Source organism: Manis pentadactyla, chromosome 2 (genome assembly GCF_030020395.1).
Source record: "Manis pentadactyla isolate mManPen7 chromosome 2, mManPen7.hap1, whole genome shotgun sequence".
Taxonomy (NCBI): Eukaryota; Metazoa; Chordata; class Mammalia; order Pholidota; family Manidae; genus Manis; species Manis pentadactyla.
Window position 1 is genome coordinate 164,089,112 of NC_080020.1, and position 24,332 is coordinate 164,113,443.

The 24,332-nt window shown below is 42.4% G+C and overlaps 1 protein-coding gene across 1 annotated transcript in view; it reads left to right on the forward strand.

Moving 5' to 3' along the window:
* SUCLG1 (succinate-CoA ligase GDP/ADP-forming subunit alpha) overlaps positions 1–1,608 on the forward strand; it is a 43,602-nt gene extending 41,994 nt beyond the window's left edge. Inside the window, exon 9 of the mRNA XM_036931085.2 lies at positions 1,369–1,608. Coding sequence (XP_036786980.2) covers positions 1,369–1,395 — 27 coding nt within the window. The 3' untranslated portion in view covers positions 1,396–1,608. The remainder of the gene's footprint in view (positions 1–1,368) is intronic.
* The last annotated feature ends 22,724 nt before the right edge of the window (positions 1,609–24,332 follow it).

Sequence of the window (24,332 nt, forward strand, 5' to 3'; positions counted from 1 at the left end):
CTAATGTCCTAATTGGGCATGACCAGGAATAATGTTCTGATAAAAAGCTTTTTCCTTAAACATGGGAATTGGCTCTTGTGAGTGGCAAGGTATATATATCGGAGTCCCTAGTGCCATGAATTCCATTCTGGGGATAGAGCAGAGCATTGCCTTGGGGGTCTTTTTTTTTCTCTTTATTGAGGGCCTTTGGGATATAGTTACCTGGATCTCATAGGTCTCTGTTTCCAGGAAGAGGGATTGAAGGCTGAGTAATAAGAAATGAAAACTGGATGAAGAGGGCTGGAGAGTGGAGGGAGATCGACAGCCTTTAGTTTCTGGCCCTGGCTGTGTGATGCCATTATTGTCTACAGGTTGGAGGATCGACTTCTTAACCATTTGCTTTGGTTTTCCCATTTTAGTAGGACATTATGGTTTAAAATACTCTGAATTATTTGGTATCTTCCTGAGTCTCTTTGCAATGATTTTTAGCCTGTCTCTTTGAGTGTTAATTTAAGGTTTGCACTCTCTGTTTTTGATGGTTATAGCCTTGACAAAAATTAACAAACAAAAAACAACTTTTCAACATGTTGGAAACAGACATTGATTGTATTCCCAGGAGGGAACAGGGCTTTGGCTTGGTCTTGTTTGCCCTTGTCTCAGAGATAATAAAATAGACTCCTTGTTTTATTGATTCTTTGCATAATCTTGTCTCTTGAAATAAGACACTGTATGCCATAGTGTTTCAAAGAAATCTGGGTGGTTAGTGAGTGTGTAAAAACTAATTTTATCTAAAAGGGGGAAAAATGCTTAGTTGCACGTTGGAGATGTGTTACCATTTTACTCCAGCAAGTGGCAGCAGGCATCTACACATTTCGTTGTATTCAAATTATTACAGTCTAGAGAAATGTGATTTTCGGTAGTTTCTTTTTAAGGTATTTCTGAGGTTCTTGACATTTTGGTCAAATCTGAACTGGATCTGTGTTTCCTGTCCTACTCTGAGACCATAGTAAACCTGTTCCCATTGCCTTATTTAAAGGGCCACTGTGGTTCAGCTGCAGCATTAACGGTTTGGAGGAGTGTGATCAGGTTTGTCAACTCTTAATAATCCCACTGCAGTGAGAAAAAAAGTGTAATTCAAAGCCTCTCAGCCTCTGCGTGCATTTAGGAGACACAGGGTTGAAGCTCTGCATCTAGCTTAGTGAGACTGAAGCTGACACAGACTAATTTGAAAGCTGTTACATTGTGTTCACACATTGGCATCCCAATTTTACTTTTGTAATTTTTGGTTGTTCAAAGGATCCTAAAGATAAGAGGTTTCAGAATCACTTTGACCATGAATGTAATTTGAATCTTTTGTCTTTTTATCCCATCTCTCTTCTGTTTCTGAAGGAGTTTGAAAAGAGGAAGATGCTATGAAGGAAAACAGAAGTTCCTTGAACCTGTGGAATGAATCATAGAAATGTGAGCAGCAGCAGTTTGCTTCTATTACCCACTGATTGGCAGCCGGTGTGCCTGTCTCTGGCCTTTCCCGGCAGCGCCACGTCAGGCAAGGTTTAGAATGTCCTAGATTGAGATGACGTCACCTCATCGTGTAACAGAGACAGCCAATAAATCTACCTTTGATTTGAATATGGGTTTGGAGACTTATTTTCTTAATGTGGGGGATGGGGAGAGTGGGAGAAATGGAGGGATATGTGTGTGTTTGTGTGCTTAATAGAATATTCTAACCAACTTGAGAATGACTGCAAAAGTTTTTGTTTGCATTTGTTTAATTATCTTAGACATAGGTGACTTCAGGTTTCTTTTGAGTCATAGTTTTCTCATGTGTGTATATCATGGTCCCATCTTGCAGAGTAGTTTTGAGGATTAGAGGTAAACATGTAAAGTCCCTGGATGTAATAAGGCAACGTAATTTTATTGCTGCCATCTTACTGCTTTGAATGTTGCACACATTTCTCGTCTCCCTGGGTCCATACACGCCAAACACAGAACAGCTCCTTCTCTTTGAATTCTGCAGTTTCTTCAGGAGACTGCGGTGTGTGGTAGACTCTTGCTGACAGAAGCAGCAGATGTTCTCAGCCCAGGAGGATCAGTCACACCTTCTCTGGAGCCCCATCAAATCTGTGGGGAAATCCTCCCCAGGGAACTTTTCTCCTTCAGTTCCTGCCCCAGCCCTTCCCCATGCCAGGCTGAGGTGCGAGTTTCCCCTGCTGTGGGTCTGCGTCTCCTCACCAAGGTCCAGCTCTGCCTGTTGCCAGCTCAGAAAACCACTGTTTTATTTCTTCTGCAGAACCTCTTAACATTACTGTGCCTTAGTCCCAGCACTTCCCCAGCTCTTCAGGGAGCCCCTGGTCTTCATAACCACCTACACTAACAACCTTTAAACAGTGTTCTGGACAACCACAATCACAACTGACCCCTGCAAGGAATTCTGGAGTCACTACAAAAGGGGATTCTGCCTTTTCCCCGCTTTCCTAGACCTCCATTCTCTCATCTGGCTGATAAAATTTCCATGTTCCATTCCAACATCAATTCTGTGACCACAACTGGGTGTCCTACAGTTCAGTTCAATTCTGGCACTAACTGCCAAGAGTTAATGCAGACCTCATGGGTTAAGGAACTCAGTCCCACAAAATTGTCCCACTTTAGACACCAGTTGTGAGTCCTGGGTGTCCCAGGTCACTCATACTTCTGTTCTATGTGGCTACAAAGTCTCACTTTTGTGGGAAGTGAGGCTTCCCACAACCTCCTCAGGTTCAGTAATTTGCTTCAGTGACTCACAGAACTCTGTTAAAGTACTATTAAATTTTTATTATAAAGCATACAACTCAGGAACAGCCAATGGAAGAGAAGAATAGGGCAGAATAGGAATACAGCTTTTATCAGTGTGAAGTTGGGGTTGTACCACTTTATAGGTATATTGATAATGGCTCCCAACCAGGAATCACCCTGAGCACCATAGTCCAGAGTTCTTACTGATATTTCATTACATAGGCTTGATTGATTAAATCAATGGCCAAATGATTGGACTCCATCTCCAGGCTGCCTCCCCTCTGGAGGTCAGAAGGTGGGGCTGAAAATTCCCTCTAATTACTTCCTTGGTCTTTCCTGTTTGGCCAGCTTCTCCCTTGAACTCTTCTGAGAGTTTACCAGGTGTCTTATGAAAGCATAAGCTTAGGTGTAATGTAGAAGGGTCATTATGAATAACAAAAGACGTTCTTATTAGGAAATAAGGGGTGTTGGAGCTTTGTGCCAGCAACAGGGACAAAGATGCACATACATTCATTATATCACACATGTCTACCCTGGAACTAAATGATCTTCTCCACTACAGAGCTCTCCATTTCACCCTCATGCTTACCCTAATCCTCCTAGGGACTCCATTGCCCACAGAGGATCTGAGCCCACCACAGCCCTCCAGGGTCCACTTCGGCCTCCTCTCCAGTCTTAACTGGAGTTCCATCCCCCTATACTTCTAAGTTAGCCACATAAAGCTAGATAGACCTCTGCAGAGTGGCCTGATCTTCCTGGTCCCATGACCTCACCACAGTCCTTTCCCTTCTTGGTAGAATGCCCTCTCATGCATCCTCCTGGGTTCCTTTAGCTTTGAATCACATATAATATCTAAATACATTCTTCCTGGAATTTTGAAAATATTTCAGAAAATACCAGTTTCCATGAGGACACATTTGAAGTCATAATGCTTGTGCTCATTCTGTGATACTACAGCCATGTCCCTTCAGCTCCTGAAATTACTTACACTCTGGCAGGCACTGCTGAGGCCTTTTTTTCTATATTCTAATTCTTACTGCAATCCACAGTGTATGCCTCCTCCAATGTGCCAGGTTGCCTCTTCAGCATTTCATTGCTTGAGCATACCTAATGTTGAACTTTCAGTTTTTATCTTAGTACAGTCTCCCTAAGGTAGGAAATACATGAATGAACCAGCACTCCACCATTACCTGGTAGATGCTTTGTAATTATCTCCCTGAGGGTAGGAATTCTTTTGTTCACTGTATGTCCCCAGCACCTAGAACAACCTCTGACACATAGTGAGTGCTCACTAAATACTGTTTGGATTGAAGTAAGAAACCTGTGGGCAGAGGTGCTGGAATAAGGTAGTGATGTTTATCAGCATTGGGCTCTGAGCTCTAAGGATATAAATTAAGAACAATCTTGGACTTGGGAAGACTATAATCTAGGGAAATACCATCTGCATGATTCTTTGTGCAATGACTTTGTGGAATATCTGCTATGTAGCAAGCACAGATGTCTGGGTTCAATGGGAAGCTATGACAAGTACATGTGCTTATCAGTAGGTGAGAAAAATGGGCCCCCCAGCTAAGTGATCATGAGTATGGTGATGGTGAAGGTGATGGTGATCAGGATAGCTGTCACTTAAGTGGTGCCCACCAGACACTAGTCACTATTCTAAATGCTTTACATATATTAACTCATTACTCTTCACAATGACCTCAAGAGGAGGGTAAAATTATGATCCCCATTTATAAATGAGGAACCTAAGGAACAGAGAGGAAAAGCTTCTTGTCCAAGGCTAGACAAATAGTGTTAGGAGAGTGAGAGTCACACGGTAGTGCCTACTAGGAGGCTCCAACCTGTAAAGGGAAGTGGGGCGTCATGTGGGTATGATATGTTGTTTAAGCTTAGAGACCCATTTGCTAAATACAGAGGTGGGATATTTGCTAAGTGCAAGCAAGGTCTAGTGAGTCCTCCATTCAAAGTGCCCGCCACATACGAAGACCTAGTAACGTCGACACATTTGAGGAGAAAGAAAAAATCAAAGGTGGCTGGACCAGGGTGAAGAAGTGTGTCATTAGATGAAGCTGGAGAATGAAAATGAGAAGAGATCTTGAAGGCCAAGAAGTTAAGAGTTTTGGACTTTATTCCAAGAGCAATGAAAGATATTGAAGAGCATGTGCATTTCTGAGAGTTTTCTGGCTCATGTGTGAAGGAGAGACCATCAGTTTATTGCACTTAGGCAGCTGAGAGATGATGGTTTCTTGGGTGAAAATGCTGGCAGGAGAGAGAAGAGAGAGGACACTCAGATTGAAGAGATCTGTAAGGAATAAACTGGACAGTACCTGGTAAATGATTGAATTTAGGAGGTAGGATGGAGGAGGTGAGACAGTAGGTTTCTAGCTTGAACAGCCAGACAACGGAGGCCTCGGCTTCATAGAAATGGAAGAACAAAGATGGAGAGTTGAATTTGAGGTTTCCTTGAGGTGACAGTGTCAAACGAGCACAGCAAATACAAGCCTGGGGCTCTCTGGTTTGCCTTTGTGTAAGAAGTAATAGAAGCTACAGGAATGATTAGATCACCAAAGGAGAGAGAAGAAATGGGTCCACCCACCTGAGCATTGCCACACCATCCAGGAGTCAGAGGGCAGAAGGAGCTAGAAGCCATTGAACTGCACACAGAAGGTAGAGCATGCCCTCTAGACAACATGGCAATAAACTTGAGGTTCATTTTTTTTCCTTCCTGTTCCTTGTCATCCTATGCTGATGACTTTAAAAAAATTATTGTTATCAAATGTATATCACAGTGGTTCAGCAGTACCTCCTCTCCCTCCCCCTAACCTACTTCTTTCCCCCTTGGTAACCACTAGTCACTTCTCAGTGTCTATGAGTCTAATTCTGTTTTGTTTCTTCTGTTTTGCTTTGCTTTTATATTCCATAAATGAGTGAAATCATATATTTGTCTCTCTCTGCCTGGCTTATTTCACTGAACATAATACCCTTTACCTCCATCCACGTTGTTGCAAATGCAGGATTTCTTTTCTTTTTATGGCTGAGTAATATTCCATTGTGTATATGTACCACATCTTCCTTATCCATTCATCTGTTGATGGACACTTAGGTTGCTTCCGTATCTTGGCTATTGCAAACAGTGCGGCAGTAAACATAGGGTACATATGTCTTTTTGAATCCAGAATTTTGTTTTCTTCAGATAAAATCCTAGGAGTGGAATTGCAAGGTCAAATTGTATTTCTATTTTTATTTTTTTGAGGAACCTTCATACTGCTTTCCACTACAGTTGCACCAATTTGCTGCCCCACCAACAGTGTAGGAGGGTTCCTATTTCTCTGCACCTGTGCCAGCATTTGTTGTTTCTTGTCTTTTGGATAGTAGCTGTTCTAACTGGTGTGAGGTGATACCTCATTGTGCTTTTTTTACTTTGCATTTCTCTGATGATTAGTGATATGGAGCATGTTTTCATGTACCTGTTGGCCATTTGTATTTCTTCTTTTGAGAAGTGTCTGTTCAGGTCCTTTGCCCCTTTTTTAATAGGGTTATTTGTCTTTTTGGGTATTAAGGTGCATGAGTTCTTTATATATTTTAGATGTTAACCCCTTATCAGATGAGTCATTTACAAATATGTTCTCCCATACGATAGGATGCCTTTTTGTTCTGCTGATGGTGTCCTTTGCTGTACAGAAGCTTTTTAGTTTGGTGTAGTCCCATTTGTTCATTTTTTATTTTGTTTCCCTTGCCCAAGGAGATATATCCAGGAAAAAATTCCTCATGCTTATATTCAAAAGATTTTTGCCTATGTTTTCTTCTAAGAGTTTTATGGTTTCATGACTTACATTCAGATCTTTGATCCATTTCAAGTCTACTTTTGTGTATGGAGTTAGACAGTAATCCAGTATCATTCTTTCACATGTAACTGTCCAGTTTTGCCAGTACTAGTTGTTGAAGAGGCTGTCTTTTTCCCATTTTATATTCATTGCTGCTTCATCATATATTAATTGGTCATATATGTGTGGGTTTATATCTGGGCTCTCTATTCTGTTGCATTGATCTATGGGTCTGTTCTTGTGCCAGTACCAAATTGTTTTGATTACTGTAGCTTTGTAGTAGAGCTTGAAGACAGGGAGCGTAATCCCCCCAGCTTTGTTGTTTTTTCTCAGGATTGCTTTGGCTATTTGGGGTCTTTTGTGATTCCTTATGAATTTTAGAACTATTTGTTCTAGATCATTGAAAAATGCTGTTGGTATTTTGATAGGGATTGCATTGAATCTTTAAATTGCTTTGGGCAGAATGGCCATTTTTACAATATTAATTCTTCCCATCCATGAGCATGGGATGGATTTCCATTTTTTGGAGACTTCTTTAATTTCTCTCATCAGTGTGTTGTACTTTTCAGAGTATAGGTCTTTCACCTCCTTGGTTGGGTTTATTCCTAGGTATTTTATTCTTTTTGATGCAATTTTAAATGGAATTGTTTTGCTGATTTCTCTTTATGCTAGTTTGTTCTTAGTATATAGCAATGCAACATTTCTTTGTATGAATTTTGTATCCTGCAGCTTTGCTGAATTCAGTTATTAGTTCTAGTAGTTTTTTGGTGGATTCTTTAGGGTTTTCTATGTATAATATCGTGTCATCTGCAAATAGTGACAGTTTAACTTCTTCCTTAACAATTTGGATGCTTTTTATCTCTTTGTGTTGTCTGGTTGCTCTGGCTAGGACCTCCAGTACTCTGTTGAATAACAGTGGTGAGAGTGGGCATCCTTGTCTTATTCTTGAACTTAGAGGAAGAGCTTTCAGATTTTTGCTATTAAGTATGATGTTGGCTGTGGGTTTGTCCTATATGGCCTTTATTATGTTGAAGTATGTACCCTGTATACCCATTTTGTTGAGAGTTTTTATCATGAATGGATGTTGAATTTTGTCAAATGCTTTTTCAGCCATCACTGAGATGATTATGCGGTTTTTATACTTCTTTTTGTTATTTTGGTGTATGATATTGATGGATTTATGAATATTGTACCATCTTGGCATCCCTAGAGTAAATCCCACTTGTTCATGATGGATGATCTTTTTGATGTATTTTTGGATTTGGTTTGCTAACATTTTGTTGAGGATTTTTGCATCTATGTTCATCAGGGATACTGGTCTGTAATTTTAACTTGAAGTTCCTTTTGATTGTAAATTCTCATGTGCAGAGTTCAGGTTGCCAAGACTTGTGGGTAGAGGGGTTTCAGAATTTGTTTAAAAGCTTATCACTTTGACTTGGACTTACTCCTGCAATGCCAGCACTGGGATGATCTCGGTGATCATTTAACACATTCTTTATGATAATTTGGTACTAAATTTCCTTTTCAACCCATAGATGGCAAATGCCAAATATGTCACATAGGAGGTACCCAGGAGGGGGTTGTTATCCTGAATGGCACTTGAGAGGAACTGAAACATTTTCTGTAGAGCTATGAGGATTTGCCACTTTTTTCAAAGTCCTATTTATCTTAAATATTATATATATGAATTACAAGGCATGAACTGGGGAGAGGGTAGGTAAGGGAGGGCCTTGTGAAGAATTTGGAAAGGGATGCAGAATCAGTAATGATGTAAGAGAAAGGAGTTGGGAATCCCCCCTTCCCACCCACCGCACCCCCAAGAACAGAGAAGGCTGAGAGGTAACTGGATTGTAAGGTTAACTGAATATAACCATTTATGACCATTTTTGAATCCAACAAATGCTATGGACTCTGCCCAGAAATACACACCTTTACATACCCTGGGCACCAGGGTTAGAGTCCTTAACTTAAATTCTTCACTGAGGAATTTGTGTTTTAATATTAAGCTCTTGGAGAAAGAAAGTCCAACACCTTACATGGAAATTACAGGGTTCATTGTGTCCCTCATCCTTGACGCCAATCTACCCAGTTCAAGGAACTCGTACCTGCTGGTTAGAAAGATGAGCATGATTCCCCACTGGCAAGCCCTTTTGCTTATTCCTAAGTGGTTTGGTTCATTTAGTCCGATCTTCAGGGTCTGACCTTCTGGCTGTGCATCTCACACCTTGATTCTGGTTTGACTCCTGGACTGGGCATTAGAGCTTATTCTCTCATCTGTTTGAACTTTGGTTCTCTTCAGTGGCCTTTGGCTTGGCTGTCCCTTTGGCTCTGCACCCTGGGTTGTCCCTGACAGGTGTCTGACAGATGGCACCCTCAAAGGTAAAGCACCCTGGGGTCATGAACAGTGAGAAGCCATTACAAGTTCTAGGCCTGAATCAGCAAGAGAAAGGAGCTGTTTCTGAAGCTGAGACCAGTAGCTGTGTGAAAGGGCCTTGGCAGGAGCTGCAGTCTGGATAGAGGAGCAGAACCACTGCCCATGTCAAGGGCTGACATGGAGGGATGGAGGGAAATGCACACCTGACCTCACACCCCTGCCATCCCCTGGTCTCCTGCCAGTAACAGAGGTGGCTGAATCCACCACGAAGACAGAGGGTGGGCAAGCCCAGATGATGCTGGGCATAGCCTTGTGGGGGTGCAGAGCAGGGCAGAGAGAGGTTCAGAAGGGATCAGGAGGGCATATGGAGGACCACAGTTTCACCTACCCTGACTCTCCCACTTGGTCAATATCCTGGTCAGGGAAGCAGCAGGTCCCTCTGGGGGAAGTTGGGGAGAAACTGATAACAGGTTCTGTGGTAGATCAGCACAGGTGCTCATGGGGCAATATTTGATGCCCCCAGGGAAGTCCTTAGCAGAATTTGCATTATACTACATGCTCAGTAGTATTCCCCAGGAAAAAAAATTGTTAACTGTTGGTGTGCTGTCTGAAGTGTTGAAAGATAAAAAAAGGCATTTGCAGGTGAGCTCCAATGGGACAAGTAAAGACAGCTTAAGTTGTTCAAAGGAGTGAAGGCTGCAGCTGCAGAGGGGACCTGGGAAGGGAGAGACAGGAGGCTGGGCTGACCCAGTGTCTTCAGAGAGTCCTGAACTTGTTAGGCAGGAAGCCAGAGGTAAGTGGGAGGAGAGGTTGGGGTGGCCACAGAGAAGTTGAGACTAGTAAGTTGAGACTACCAATAGCTTCCAATTCTGAGAAAATCCCTAGCAGGAGGAGTAAAACCACAGAGACATTCCATAGCTAGAGTCCAACAGGGCATGCTCCTGGGGTGCCCTAAAGTAACCTTTCCTCACTATAAAGTCATTAAAATAAATCTGCATTTGGGTTTTGTACCCCTTGGTGGACAGAGAGAATTCTGGGAAAGAGCATGTGCAGTAGTTAGGTTACATCATTGCCAGCCTGTCAATCAACACTTGTTTGCATTAACAATACCCTTCCTAAAAACCCCTTGCAAACCCAATAAGAAGGAACTTTCCTTGGGTATTTGTGGCCTTACACTAGGTTGAGGCATGCTCTACTATAAAGCATAGTAATAAACTTGCTTGTCTGCTTTCTTGACTTTGATTTCACTTTGACTTCTCTGCATCACCAAAACGAGAGTTCATTCCCAACAAACTCACACTCTCTAGTCCCTGAATCCTGGGGGCAACCACACAGTTGCGAATTGCTTGGGTCCAGACTACTGTCTGTGTGGTTTTTCAAAGTGGTTCTCTGGAGTCCTCTGTCCCGGGCCATTTTGCCCAGAGCAAAGCAGGCAGGACAGGACTTGTACCTGAGGCTCCTAGGCAGGTAGAACTGGCCGAGCAAACAGTTCTCCTTATGAATTTTCCAGACGGTTTGTCTTTGTCCTTGTTGACTGGATGACACAGAACTGCTGTAACCAAGGAGATCTGGAAAGACTCACCTGGCCTCATTCAGGTGAGAGAGCTGATTCCTGGAGGCGAAGCCTGACATCATAACCGAGCTTGTGGCAAACCTGAAATCTGAACCCAGTTGCCTCTCCTGGCTCCCAAACCTGGGCCCCCCTTGAGGGGCATGTGGAGGACCTCTGAGCTGCCACCACAAAGCCGGGAGGTGATGGCCGTTGAATGGACAGCGCGATCAGGGGTGGCAAAGCACAGAAAACAGTTATTCAAAGAGTGTGAATTACGAATTACAACAGTGATCCACCCTTCTTGAATTTTACATATCTTACCAGTGGGGTTTCACCCTGGCAGGGCGCATGGTCAGAGTATGGTCTCATGCATGAGATGGAGGGAAGCTGGAAGACTGGGCAGGAGTCAGGGCCATGTTTTTTGGCTTCTGTGCCACAGAGCTCAACCCTTCTTGTTAATGAACTGACTGTAGATAATTGAGGTGGATTGTTCAAGGTGGCTTGCAGCTTTAGGAAAAGCCACTGGGAAAGAAGTTGTGATTCCTTATCAATTTCACTTTATCAAGAAAGCCATCAAAGCTCTATGGGGCTGGGTGAATGGTGTCTTGGAATCGAGATTTGAAATTGCTCAAGATCAAAAGCCTGGTCAGGTATGCTGTAGTGCAATGGCAAATTGAGTCGACACTGTGAAGGTCAGCACAGATGACTTTCATTCAAATAAATAAATTCCATTTTTAATAACTTTTTAGCTGATTAGTATTCTGATACAGAAAGAAAGCATCTTCTTAGCTGCTGGATTAGTGATGTCTCAGTATCTGAAAACGTTGATTTTGACTGGGGGGTTGGGGCCTCTGCAATGTGATCTGGTTGGTCTTCCATGATTCCTAGCAGCTTGGGAAGGAACAAGCAGTGATCCAGGGAAGCGTGTGTCACCTTCAACAAGGCACCTGCAGGTGACAGGTGTCCAGGGATCGGGGAGGATGAGGACACCTTGAACCCAACAGAGTACCCATGGAGAAGAGTCACCTTCAAACACCATCCAAGACTGGAGAGTGCAAAGCCAGCTTATGATGGTGTTGGTCAGGTTGGAACTTTTCTGCTTTTCTGTTCCGACCCCAGAAGGGTGAGAAACAGCAGCTGGCCAGTGGGGAAAACCGATAGAAGGAAGGAAGGAAGCTGACTCCGCCCTCTCCCTGGTGTTTGACCACCTGCCCCCAGCAGGCCCCGGGCTCGGTGGAGTGCTGAGGGGGGAGTGGGAGGGGTGGTGAAGGGAAAAGAGTGAGAAACCTTACCTCTGAATGGAAATTGTTGATTATTGCTTGGGGTTGGAGATGCCAAGTTGTGAAGCAATTTAAGTTAGTATTAGGAGTTTAAATCTTTTAAGTAGGAATAAAGTTATCAGTGGCAGAAATTAAAAATAGCCTCCCATTAGTTTCCTAGGCCTGCCAAAACAAATCACCACAAACTGGTGATAAAATAGCGATAAAAAACGAAAAGAAGTTTACACTCTCAGAGTTCCTAGAGGCCCCAGTGTGAAATCAATATTGGCAGGTCTGCACTCCTTCCAGAGGCTCTGGGGGAAATCACCACCTGCTGGCTGCTGGTGGTGTTCCTTGGCCTGTAGCCATATCACTCTAACCTCTGCTGGTGTCTTCATGTGGGCGTCTCCTCTTCTCTTTCGTTGTCCCTGTAACTCTCCTGTAAAGAGACTTATCACTGGATTTAGGGCTCCCAGGATAATCCGAGATGATCTCTTCATCTCCGGAACCTTAATCACATCTGCAAAGACCCTTTCTCTAAGTAAGGGAACATTCACAGGTTCCTGGAATTAAGATAAAGACATTGTTTTTTGGGGAGGGGACACCCTGTGACCCATGCCCCCACCAAAGTTGTTTTGTGATTGCATCTGGGAGTCATGCCTGCTCAGTACATTGGGGCTTGGGGCTGCATGGAGAGGCAGGCCTGATGCTAAGGTCTGAGTCTGCATTTTATTCTGAAAGCTACTGGGAGGCACTTCAGGGGTAGCATCAGGCATATTCTTTTCAGTGTAGTGGGAGGGAGACACAACTAGGCTTACAGATTCCATGTGGGAGATGAAGGAGTTGCTGTTCATTCTTTTTCTGCATGTGGATGAAGTGAAGGTTCCTGTGGCCAAGATTCTCACCTGACCCTGGTCAGCTAGCTCACTGCACACATGTGGGCAATATGTTGCTATTGGCTCTATATGAAGAGCTCTGCCCAGTGCTCTGGGTGATATGGTGGCACGGCTGCAGGGATGCATGGCTGCAGGAGATCAGAGACTGGAGTGGTGGCAGCGCCAAGGACAGAGACTGAGACGGCTGCGGGACAAAGAGGCCCTGAGGTAGAGACCGGCTTGCTGCATGCAGACTTGCTCTGAGTGGGTGGGATTCTAGTGATTGACCTGCCACTGTGGGAATAAAGTTGGGTATAAACCCTTTCACCCCAAGAACGTTCCACTGTCATTTCTTTGCTTTCATTGAATTCATAGTGAACTTGCCTGGAGCTGAAACCCATTGGCAAGACACTGCAAAAATTTCTTAGTGAAATGTAGACAAGATCATCAGTTGACAGTGAAGCATGGGTAGTCAGAGTTCTGAAGACAAAGGACACAGGGAACAGGCCTAGAAGACTAGGAAAGGGAGCCTGTTCAGGACTTCATCACCTCACACTTCCCCTGGGCTCTCCAAATTGTTTCCCTGCCTCAGACCTTTCCTATTTATTTTCACACTTCTCCTCATTCCCAGTTGTTGATCAAAAACCTTCAATGAATCCTCATTGTTCAGAGAGTCTGGGCAATATGGAAGTTCCCATGGCCAGGATCCTCACCTGACCCTAAACTACTTGATGATGTGATTGGCCTACTGCTAGGTTACTGCTTCCACACCTGTAGGCAACAAGCTATTATTGACAGTCACTATATAAAGAGCTCTGGGACAGAGGTGGATTGTGGACCTGTGGACTGCTGGATGCAGAAATGATTCTAGTGCTCGACCTATCACCAGGAGAATAAAGCCAGGTAATAAACCCTTTTACCCCCAAGAACATTCCATTGTCATTTCTCAGTCTCACTGAATCCATAGTGAACTTACCCAAGGCTGAAACTCTCAGGCAAGACAGAGAGTAAAGTTGAAACTCCAGGGCCTATGAAGGCCCATCTGGACCCATTTGTTCCTCTTCACCTTGATCCCTGTTCAAGCAATTATTCATACAAATGAGGGGGAGGCAATACTTTTTTTCTGTAAAGCACCAGATAGTAAACATTTACGGTTTCTGTTGTGATGACCCAGCCTTGCTGCCATAGCGAGAAGGCAGCCAGAGACAATCCCGAATGGATGAGCATGGATATGTTCCAGCCAAATTTTGTCAGCTCAGAAATGTGAGTTTCATATATTTTTCACATGTCACAAGCTATTTCTCTGATTATTTTCAACCATTAAAACAATGTAAAACCCATTCTTAGCTTGCAGACCTTACAAAAATACAGCAGGCAGATTTGGGTCCGATAGCCATACTTTGCCAAACCCTGAGATAACCCATATATGTTCTTTCTTTCACTCTGACCACCCTGCCTGCCTAAAATTCATCTTCTTACAAGTCTAATTCTGTCCTATACTTTAACCTACATGCTTTCCTCTCCTTTCCAATCAATAATCTTCAATCTCCCACCTGCCAAAGCTGTTAGGGGTTATGTCTGCCATTTGACTCCCTGTGGCCCAGATTGCCTGTGCTCTTTATGGTGTTTGGAGGGGCCTGCTATTTATCTTTTCTATGCCTACCTTGTGCCTCCCAAGCAGACTGTAGATTTTTGGAGGGCAGAGCTTGAATTTTACGTCTCCTTATGTCTCCTGGAGTCATGCCTTATGCCTACTTGGTGTTCAATAAATATTCAAGAAAAAAAAGATACTTTTTAGACCCTACTCTGCAAGGCTCAAAGGATTTATTTTATGCACAAAGTTCAGAAATAAAAAGCCAAACCCAAGCAAAATTGCTTCCTTTTGCATTCTTCATTTTGATGATGTCTCTGAGGTGTGGTTTCCTAGATTTTTTATGCCTCTAATATACTCCAAATCACCTTATATTTCTGTTGTATCTAATAGATAGGAGGTGACATGAAAGTGTATAGGGCCCGGTCACCTACAGTCATATACAAAAGCTTGTCAGAGTAATCTCAAAAACAGAACACACCAGACATTTTAAATAGGCTTTCTACCTTGTACTAGATAATTCTGTACCATACAGTTAATTCACACTGGGAGGAAACAACAGGAATTTTGAGTGAGATACTGTTGTACTCTGGGAAGGGAGGATAGGGAGAAAACAGCAGATTTTGTTTTTTTTTCTTAAAGAATAGTTGATATACAATATCATATTGGTTTCAAGTATACAACATAGTGATTCGCCAGTTATCTACATTAAGTGCTCACCTCAACTAGTGTAGTTACTATTTGTCAACATAGAAAGATACTGCAGTATGACTATATTCTCTATGCTGAAAACAGCAGATTTTGAATGTTCTGCATTCTGTCCTAAGGTATTAAACCTATAAACTTTCTTCCCCAAATCTGCAAGGACATCCAAAGGCAATCTGTTGAACCTTCAAGCTGAACTCAAATTAACCTACACATTACTTTTGCACAGTCACTAATAATTGTTGAGGATGTGTCTCTGTGTAAAAACATTTTACATAAATGAGGGCTGACCTGACATTTCCCCTCTTCTTTTGGAGTCATTATTTCTTGAGTTACTTCAGGGCGACCCAGAGTCAGCGCCCTGGAATCCAGCCTTCCTCACCACAGCTGAATCCTGCTCTCAGCCTTCTCTGATGGAAAACACAAACACTCCCAGACACTCACATGTAGAAATTCTGCCCCTTCTTTTCTCACCAGCCTCTATCTTGACCTACAAAATCAAACTTACTAGTTGCTAAGTACACCTAAAATATCTTGCACAGAGGAGCAGTTATATATAGAATCTGCAAAGATGCAGCGAGCAGCAGAATGCTGGCTGTAACTCCCACCCGGTTTTCCCACAAGGCAGTCTTTCTATGAGTCCTGGAGATGTCCTACTTTAATAGGACTTCATATTCTCTGGGAGGATGTTAACTGTAGTGACCATGTCATTAGCCTAGATTTACAAAGGAGACCTACAACTTTCTTTTGAAAATTGTTCAGGCAAGTGCAAGATGCTCAGTCCATGAGACTTAACTAACATACCTAAGTCACACCTGTATGCCTGGAGTCTAGCACAGCACTTGGTACATGGAAGATGTGAAATGCATAAATGTCCTTGAGTTATGCACATAGTCTATGAAGTGCTTTATAATTTTCAATGAAAAATGGCACCTTTCAGACTTAAATATATGTGTATTTCTTAAAGGATCAGATGAATCCTGCTTGTCCACATATGGCCTCCTTTGGGATGCTGGCCTGAATGAGAATGAGTGTGGTTAGAAGGTGGCGTGAGACTTGATTAGCCCTCAAGGGAGGCTCTTGCCTGACTCCAGCAGTTGGAATGGGGACTGCTGACAGATTTACCACAAAGTCACCCAAACGGAAGCCTCAGACCTTTTTGCTGCTGCCCTTCCAAGGCTCTGCGAGCGGCCCTGGCAGTTTTGTATTCTCCATCTTGATTCTCTCTTTACAGCTTCATAAACCTCAGATGTTAACAACTCAGATTTGTCCGGGGGGAAGATTCACGGTGAATTCCTCTTCGATTTCCATGACATCTGTTTTGATTGACATGAGTTTCAAACCTTAGTTCAAAAGACCCCACTTACGTGAGTATTTCCTGGACTCTAGCTCCCCACCTTCCCTCCTCTACCCCAGCTCACTCCCAGCGGCTGTGTTCCCCTTTCTATGGGTTTTGTAACACCCAACCTCTTTCCCACCTCCAAGGTACCTCACATCTTATTCTCACTGCCCATCCTGGCCCGTATATACTCTTATCAGCTGGATGATGTCCTTCCCAGCCATTTCATTTTTTTTTAAATCAGAGGACTTAAAAAAATTAAAGTATAATTAATATACAATCTTATGTTGGTTTCAAATATACATGGCAGTGGTTCACCAATCCCTGTGATCAACATATATGATGATTATGAAATACTGTGCCCTTTTGTCCCCCTCCAACCTGCCCTAACCCCTCCCCCTTGGTAACCACTAGTCCCTTCTCAGTGTTATGAGTCTAATGCTGTTTTGTTCCTTCTGTTTTGCTTTGTTTTTTATATTCCACAAATAAGTGAAGTCATATGGTATTTGTCTTTGCCTGGCTTATTTCACTGAGCATAATACCCTCTAGCTCCATCCATGTTGTTGCAAATGGCAGGATTTCTATTCTTTTTATGGCTGAATAATATTCCATTGTGTATATGTACCACATCTTCTTTATCCATTCATCTACTGATGGGCACTTAGGTTACTTCCATATCTTGGCTATTGCAAGTAGTGTGGCAATAAACATAGGGGTGCATATATCTTTTTGAATCAGGGGTTTTGTTTTCTTTGGGTAAATTCCTAGGAGTGGAATTACTGGGCCAAATGATAGGTATTTCTATTTTTAGTTTTTTGAGGAACCCAGCTATTCTTTAGGACTATCTTCTCACATCCATCAATCTATACTTTAATCTCCCTACCCCATCCTTTCCGAGTGGCACCTGCTGGCTTCCATGCTCAAAATCATCACACATATTTAGCTAAGAGTTATTTGCATGCCTCTCTGTTTTATATCCACCTCCTGTGTCAAGCTGCAAGGTTGAAAGCAGAGAGAGTTTGTTTTGTTCATCCATGTTTGCCATTTTAGACTCAGTGCCTGGCACATAGTGTTTACACATTGACTATTTAATGAACAAATGCACAGGTGCTTCCATGGCACTGAGTGAAGATTACATTGTGTTATGGCTTAGTTTTTATTCACTTTGTTGTTTATTTTTACACTATTTCTTTCAATGTACATTCCTGCTCTTAGAGGACAGAGACCATGAGTTCTGATCATTTGCCCATAGATCAGTGGTTAAAAACATAATAACAATTAAAAAATACTCTTTGCTCTCCCAGGTGCTAGAGCAGCATACATGTTGTGATTTGCACGCCGCGTGCTCTGAGGTATCTGGAGCCTACACTGGTGCACTTGGTTCATTTTCCACTGGGGTAACTGAGCTGGGGAGTGAATCTCGGAGCCTGTACTGCTCCTGCTTTCTGCTGTCCTTGTTGGTGATGGGCTTTAGAAGTAGGATTCACGAAATCATGTTTCTTTTGTTGGTAGCTCTAAAGAGCATCTGAAACAACGGAGCAGTGGGCCTCAAAGTGGGCACAGTAGTATTGCTGGGGAAGCTTTGAAAGAGCACTGATGCCTGGGCCCCACATCAGAACAATTACAGCAGGACCTCTGCCGAGGGATCCCAGGTGAGTGAGAAAGACTAATACTTCAGGTTACCACTTCTCTGTGGAAACTAAAGACAAAGTCGTACTCATAGACACAGAGAGTGGAATGGTGGTTGCCAGGCGCTGGGAGGCGGGCGAAGTGGGGGCATGTTGGTCAAAGGATCCTAACTTTCAGTTATGAGTAAATTCAGGGGATGTAATATACAGCATGGAGACTATAGTTAACAACACTGTATTGTATACCTGAAATTTGCTAAGAGACTAGATCTTAAATCAACACACAGATATACAGACGTAACTGTGAGGTAATGGATGCTGTGAATTGATTGATGTCACAATGTAGATGTATATCAAATCATCACATTGTACACTTTAAGTATAATTTTGTTTGTCAATTATAATTCAATAAATCTGGGGGGAAAAAGGCTTCCAGGTGGTTCTATTGTGCTGTCAAGATTGAGAATCACTGGGCTGGAGGAATAAACACAGCTGTGGCATTTTCTGAAGGGGTCATAGAGTCTTGAGTGTAGCAATGACAAACACTTGGAACCAGTCTGTTTTCTGTAACAAACAAGCAGACAAGCTTTGCTCCCAGGCTGTGATCCATTTTTTTCCTTGCACAAGTATGGATGGAATAAACCTGAGGAATCCCTGTGGCCTGGAAAACTTCAGAAGAGGAATAAGGCTTTGGGACCTGGCGTTTCTCATTGGATTCCCCACACTCTCTTTCCCGTCGGTGGGACAGGATGGATGAGGTCTGCAGTGGGGCCAAAGTGATTTGAAACTTGATTATTTCGGATGTCAGGACATGCAGAAGAGAAACAGTCAGTTCGCAGGTGATGTTGATTCTACTGGTCTGGGAATCGCATTTGGGGAACCCCTGGTTTATTATCCTCGATCATCTGTCTTTGGCTTCCCAACTACTGATCCCTTTGAGATAAGGCATCATGTAAATGTATTTCTCAAATGACAGGGTGGACGAACTGCAGTCTCACTCTGCTCTTCTTCATCCTCTCCACCAACTCAAGAGTTGCTTTCTGGGACCAGCCTTCTCTGGTTGTTTAACTCAAGCCCAGAGCAGCTACTGAGTGCTAGATGTGTAGTTTGGCCTGTAACTTTATTTCATTAGATTTAAAAATGAAATTTTTTAGTATCTCATATAACTGTCAGGGACACCAAGTGAGGCCAGTGATATTCTCATTTTAAGGCCAAGGAAATACATTCACCAAGAGGACAGGTGAAGTGCCTGATTTCATAAGGAGACAGAGCAGAACTGGGATTAGAATTTATGTCCCCTGGTTGCATGAAATCACTCTTCTCTAACCTCACCCTTCACTCTTTAGCTATTCTTTGATCTTTAAATTCAATGGTTGGTTGTTACTTTATGACCTTCGATGTTTCTTTCAGAGAGGGCTTTAGGACACTATTTTTGAAAAATGACCCTGTTGAATGAGCCTCTACCCCTGCATCCCCCCACCTCAATTGTGACATAAGACTAATCCATAGGGGTAGTTTAGCTAATCAAATATTCCTTCTTCTGAGAATAGGAACTAGAGAGACTGGTCAAACTGAAGTTCTGTGGGAGAAGGAAGGCCATGAGTAAACAGAAGAAGCAGGAGAATGGAGAAGAGAGGTACAGAGACAGGGCCCAAGAGATCCATGAGAGATGGAAGAAATAGTCTTGGCTCTGGACCTTACATTTGGGGTTTACAGATGACCTACCTTCCTCCAAGCAGACACCCCCATGCAAAATTAGAAGGATGAAGTGAGCATCATGAGGCAAATGCACTTGTGGACATGTTTAGTATTTTTCTGTAGCAACTGTAACAGAGCCCCTGATGTCTGGTTTCCTCAGAGTTGGGTAACCAAAATGTTAGTCCCTGGTCAAATAGGAGAGCAGCTTACCTGCAAAGCCCATGGGTATATAGCTAAGAGGGTAGATTATATACATTTGAAAAATGACAAAGAAAATGAAGAAACAGATGGATCATTCTTGCATCAGGGGAGCCTGCAAAAGATCGAAGATGCCATCAATTTTAAGGCACACCATTATTTTATGAGCCACTAAGAAGAAAGAGCGAAGTACTGACAATTAAAAAATGACAAGCCATTGACTGTAAGATGCATCATGACTTCAATGATGGTATGTGCCAAAAATGTATGTCTTAGAATTGACCAACATGTTAGGCTTCCTATGAGCAAATGTACCTGGCATTGGCATTAGCTTCAGGAGGCCTTGATTCTCAGCAGAACTAGGTCGAGAAGCCCTGGGAATATGACAGTGACTACTCTGCTGTCACTCAGAATATAAGACATTAGAGTTGGAAATGTCCTTAGAAGTCATTTGACCCAGCATCCCTCTTCTGGAAGGAAAAGCTGTGTCCCTTTCTCTAGCAGATGGTTTTCTGGAATCTGTCCAAATATTTTAAACATTGAGGAACTCCCTCACACCGCATCTTGCTGCATTTTGGGGTGTGATTTATCAGGTCATGGGTGCCCAGTGTAAACCTAACTGTGCTTACCTAGACTCGACCATGTGTGACAAATCTGGATGATTTTTTAGGGTGGGCATCCCCTGTGGAATGATGCTCTGGAGAGCTCCTGCAGAGAGCAACTCATGTACAGGGAAGAGGGAGAGAGGCGGACAAGGTGTGCCAACGACATTGCCTGGATTCCATTCTTCCTTTCATTCAGTGACAGAACCTACCATGGGCCAAGGTCTAAGTCAAAGACAGACCCAGGTTCTACCTTCTCAGCTCACAACTCTCCTAATTCCGGTTTGAAAAATGTGGAACTCTGCGTGCGTTTGCCCTGGATACCTGCAGGTGGTCTGATTAACCACCACCAGGGTTGCTGTGATGTAGCACAAGCAGGTCATTGGCCTTTCCTTTCTGTGGGACCTTGACACAGCGGCTGGTTTGGGTGCCACGGGGCGCAGCACTGGTGGGTATCAGCTGGACAGGGCACTATGGTACATCACTGGGCTTTAGATCTCAAGGAACCAGAATAGGGTGATCACAGAGAAGGTGAACAGTGAAGCACATGGTGTCAGCGGGGCTACATTAATCACACAAGGGCACACACTTTGATGGGCTGCCGGAGATAGTTGGGGATTACTATAGTGGAATGGAACCTTGAGGTTTCCATTATAGAAAAATGAGGGACAGAGCCAGTTACACATTATTGGCCCGTGCTAAGAAATCCTGCTTTGACCACAGGCCAAAGAAATCTGTGGAGAAATACAGATTATAGTTTTACCAGCTGTACTCATGATAACCTACACCATTACAGATCATAATTGTCATTAATAAAATATTAACACTTGACTAAAACTTTAATAACACATTAAGAAAGTGCTAATGTATTTCATTTATTTATATTTGATAGTTCATAATCTCATTCTTCTCTGACATAATTAGTGAGCGACCTATTAATAGACATTTATGACTACATTAGATTCTAGGAAAGTGTATGTTGCCTTTCTAACGTCTGTGCCAATGACTTGATGGTATGGAAAAAGCTAAACGAAACAGAAATTATTTTCTTTTGAATATAAAAGGTACATTTGCTTTTTATCATAGGGGAAGTTGAAGATATGAATAGGATGAGAACAATATCAAAGTAGATTGCAGTGTTCACTGTTGTGAGCATGTTTTCTAAGTTACATTCTTCTACCTTGATTTATATATATTGGTTGTTGACATCCCACAATTTTTTTATTTTTTTAATTTTGGTATCATTAATCTACAATTACATGAGGAACATTATGTTTACTAGACTCCCCACTTCACCAAGTCCCACCCACAAACCCCATTACAGTCACTGTCCATCAGCGTAGTAAGATGCTATAGAATCACTACTTGTCTTCTCTGTGTTGCACAGCCCTCCCCATGCCCCCCCCACACATTATACATGCTAATCATAATGCCCCCTTTCTTTACCCCCCCACCTGCCCCATCCCTCCCTTCCCACCCATCCGCCCCAGTCCCTTTCCTTTTGGTAACTGTTAGTCCATTCTTGGGTTCTGTGATTCTGCTGCTGTTTTGTTCCTTCAGTTTTTTCTTTGTTCTTATACTCCACATATGAGTGAAATCATTTGGTATTTGTCTTTCTCTGCCAGGCTACCCTCTAGCTCCATCCATATTGTTGCAAATGGTAGGATTTATTTTCTTCTTATGGCTGAGTAATATTCCATTGTGTATATGTACCGCATCTTCTTTATCCATTCATCTACTGATGGACACTTAGGTTGCTTCCATTTCTTGGTTATTGTAAATAGTGCTGCGATAAACATAGGGGTGCATCTGTCTTTTTCAAACTGAGCTGCTGTATTCTTAGGGTAAATTCGTAGAAGTGGAATTTTGAGCTTTTTGAGGAACCTTCATACTGCTTTCCACAATGGTTGAACTAATTTACATTCCCACCAGCAGTGTAGGAGGGTTCCCCTTTCTCCACAACCTTGCCAACATTTGTTGTTGTTTGTCTTTTGGATGGTGGTGATCTTTACTGGTGTGAGGTGATATCTCATTGTGGTTTTAATTTGCATTTCCTGATGACTAGCGATGTGGAGCATCTTTTCATGTGTCTGTTGGCCATCTGAATTTCTTCTTTGGAGAACTGTCTGTTCAGCTCCTCTGCCCATCTTTTAATTGGATTATTTGCTTTTTGTTTGTTGAGGTGTGTGAGCTCTTTATATATTTTGGATGTCAAGCCTTTATCGGATCTGTCATTTATGAATATATTCTCCCATACTGTAGGGTACCTTTTTGTTCTATTGATGGTGTCCTTTGCTGTACAGAAGGTTTTCAGATTGATAAAGTCCCACTTGTTCATTGTTGCTTTTGTTTCCCTTGTCCAGGGAATATGTTCATGAAGAAGTTGCTCAGGTTTATGTCCAAGAGGTTTTTGCCTATGTTTTTCTCTAAGGGTTTTATGGTTTCATGACTTACATTCAGGTCTTTGATCCATTTTGAATTTACTTTTGTGTATGGGGTTAGACAGTGATCCAGTTTCATTCTCTTACATGTAGCTGTACAGTTTTGCCAGCACCATCTGTTGAAGAGACTGTCATTTCCCCATTGTATGTCCATGGCTCCTTTATTGAATATTAATTGGCCATATATGTTTGGGTTAATGTCTGGAGTCTCTAATCTGTTCTACTGGTCTGTGGCTCTGTTCTTGTGCCAGTACCAAATTGTCTTGATTACTATGGCTTTGTAGTAGAGCTTGAAGTTGGGGAGTGAGACCCCCCACTTTATTCTTCCTTCTCAGGATTGCTTTGGCTCTTCAGGGTCTTTGGTGGTTCCATATGAATTTTTGAACTATTTGTTCCAGTTTGTTGAAGAATGCTGTTGTTAATTTGATAGGGATTGCATTGAATCTGTAGATTGCTTTGGGCAGGATGGCCATTTTGATGATATTAATTATTGCTAGCCAAGAGCATGGGGTGAGTTTTCATTTGTTAGTGTCCTCTTTAATTTCTCTTAAGAGTGTCTTGTAGTTTTCAGGGTATAGGTCTTTCACTTCCTTGGTTAGGTTTATTCCCAGGTATTTTATTCTTTTTGATGCGATTGTGAATGGAATTGTTTTCCTGATTTATCTTCCTGTTAGTTCATTGTTAATGTATAGGAAAGCCACAGATTTCTGTGTATTAATTTTGTATCCTGCAACTTTGCTAAAATCAGATATTCTAGTAGTTTTGGAGTGGTGTCTTTAGGGTTTTTTATGTACAATATCATGTCATCTGCAGATAGTGACAGTTTGACTTCTTCTTTACCAATCTGGATTCCCTGTATTTCTTTGTTTTGTCTAATTGCTGTTGCTAGGACCTCCAGTACTATGTTGAATAACAGTGGGGAGAGTGGGCATCCCTGTCTTGATCCCGAACTTAGAGGAAAAGCTTTCAGCTTCTTGCTGTTCAGTATGATGTTGGCTGTGGGTTTATCATATATGGCCTTTATTATGTTGAGGTACTTGCCCTCTATACCCATTTTCTTGAGAGTTTTTATCATGAATGGATGTTGAATTTTGTCGAATGCTTTTTCAGCATCTATGGAGATGATCATGTGGTTTTTGTCCTTCTTTTTGTTGATGTGGTGGATGATGTTGATGGATTTTCGAATGTTGTACCATCCTTGCATCCCTGGGATGAATCCCACTTGGTCATGGTGTATGATCCTCTTGATGTATTTTTGAATTCGGTTTGCTAATATTTTGTTGAGTATTTTTTACATCTATATTCATCAGGGATATTGGTCTGTAATTTTCTTTTTTGTTGGTCTTTGCCTGGTTTTGGTATTAGTGTGATGTTAGCTTCATAGAATGAGTTTGAGAGTATTCCCTCCTCTTCTATTTTTTGGAAAACTTTAAGGAGAATGGGTATTATGTGTTCTCTGTATGTCTGATTAAATTCCACTGTAAATCCATCT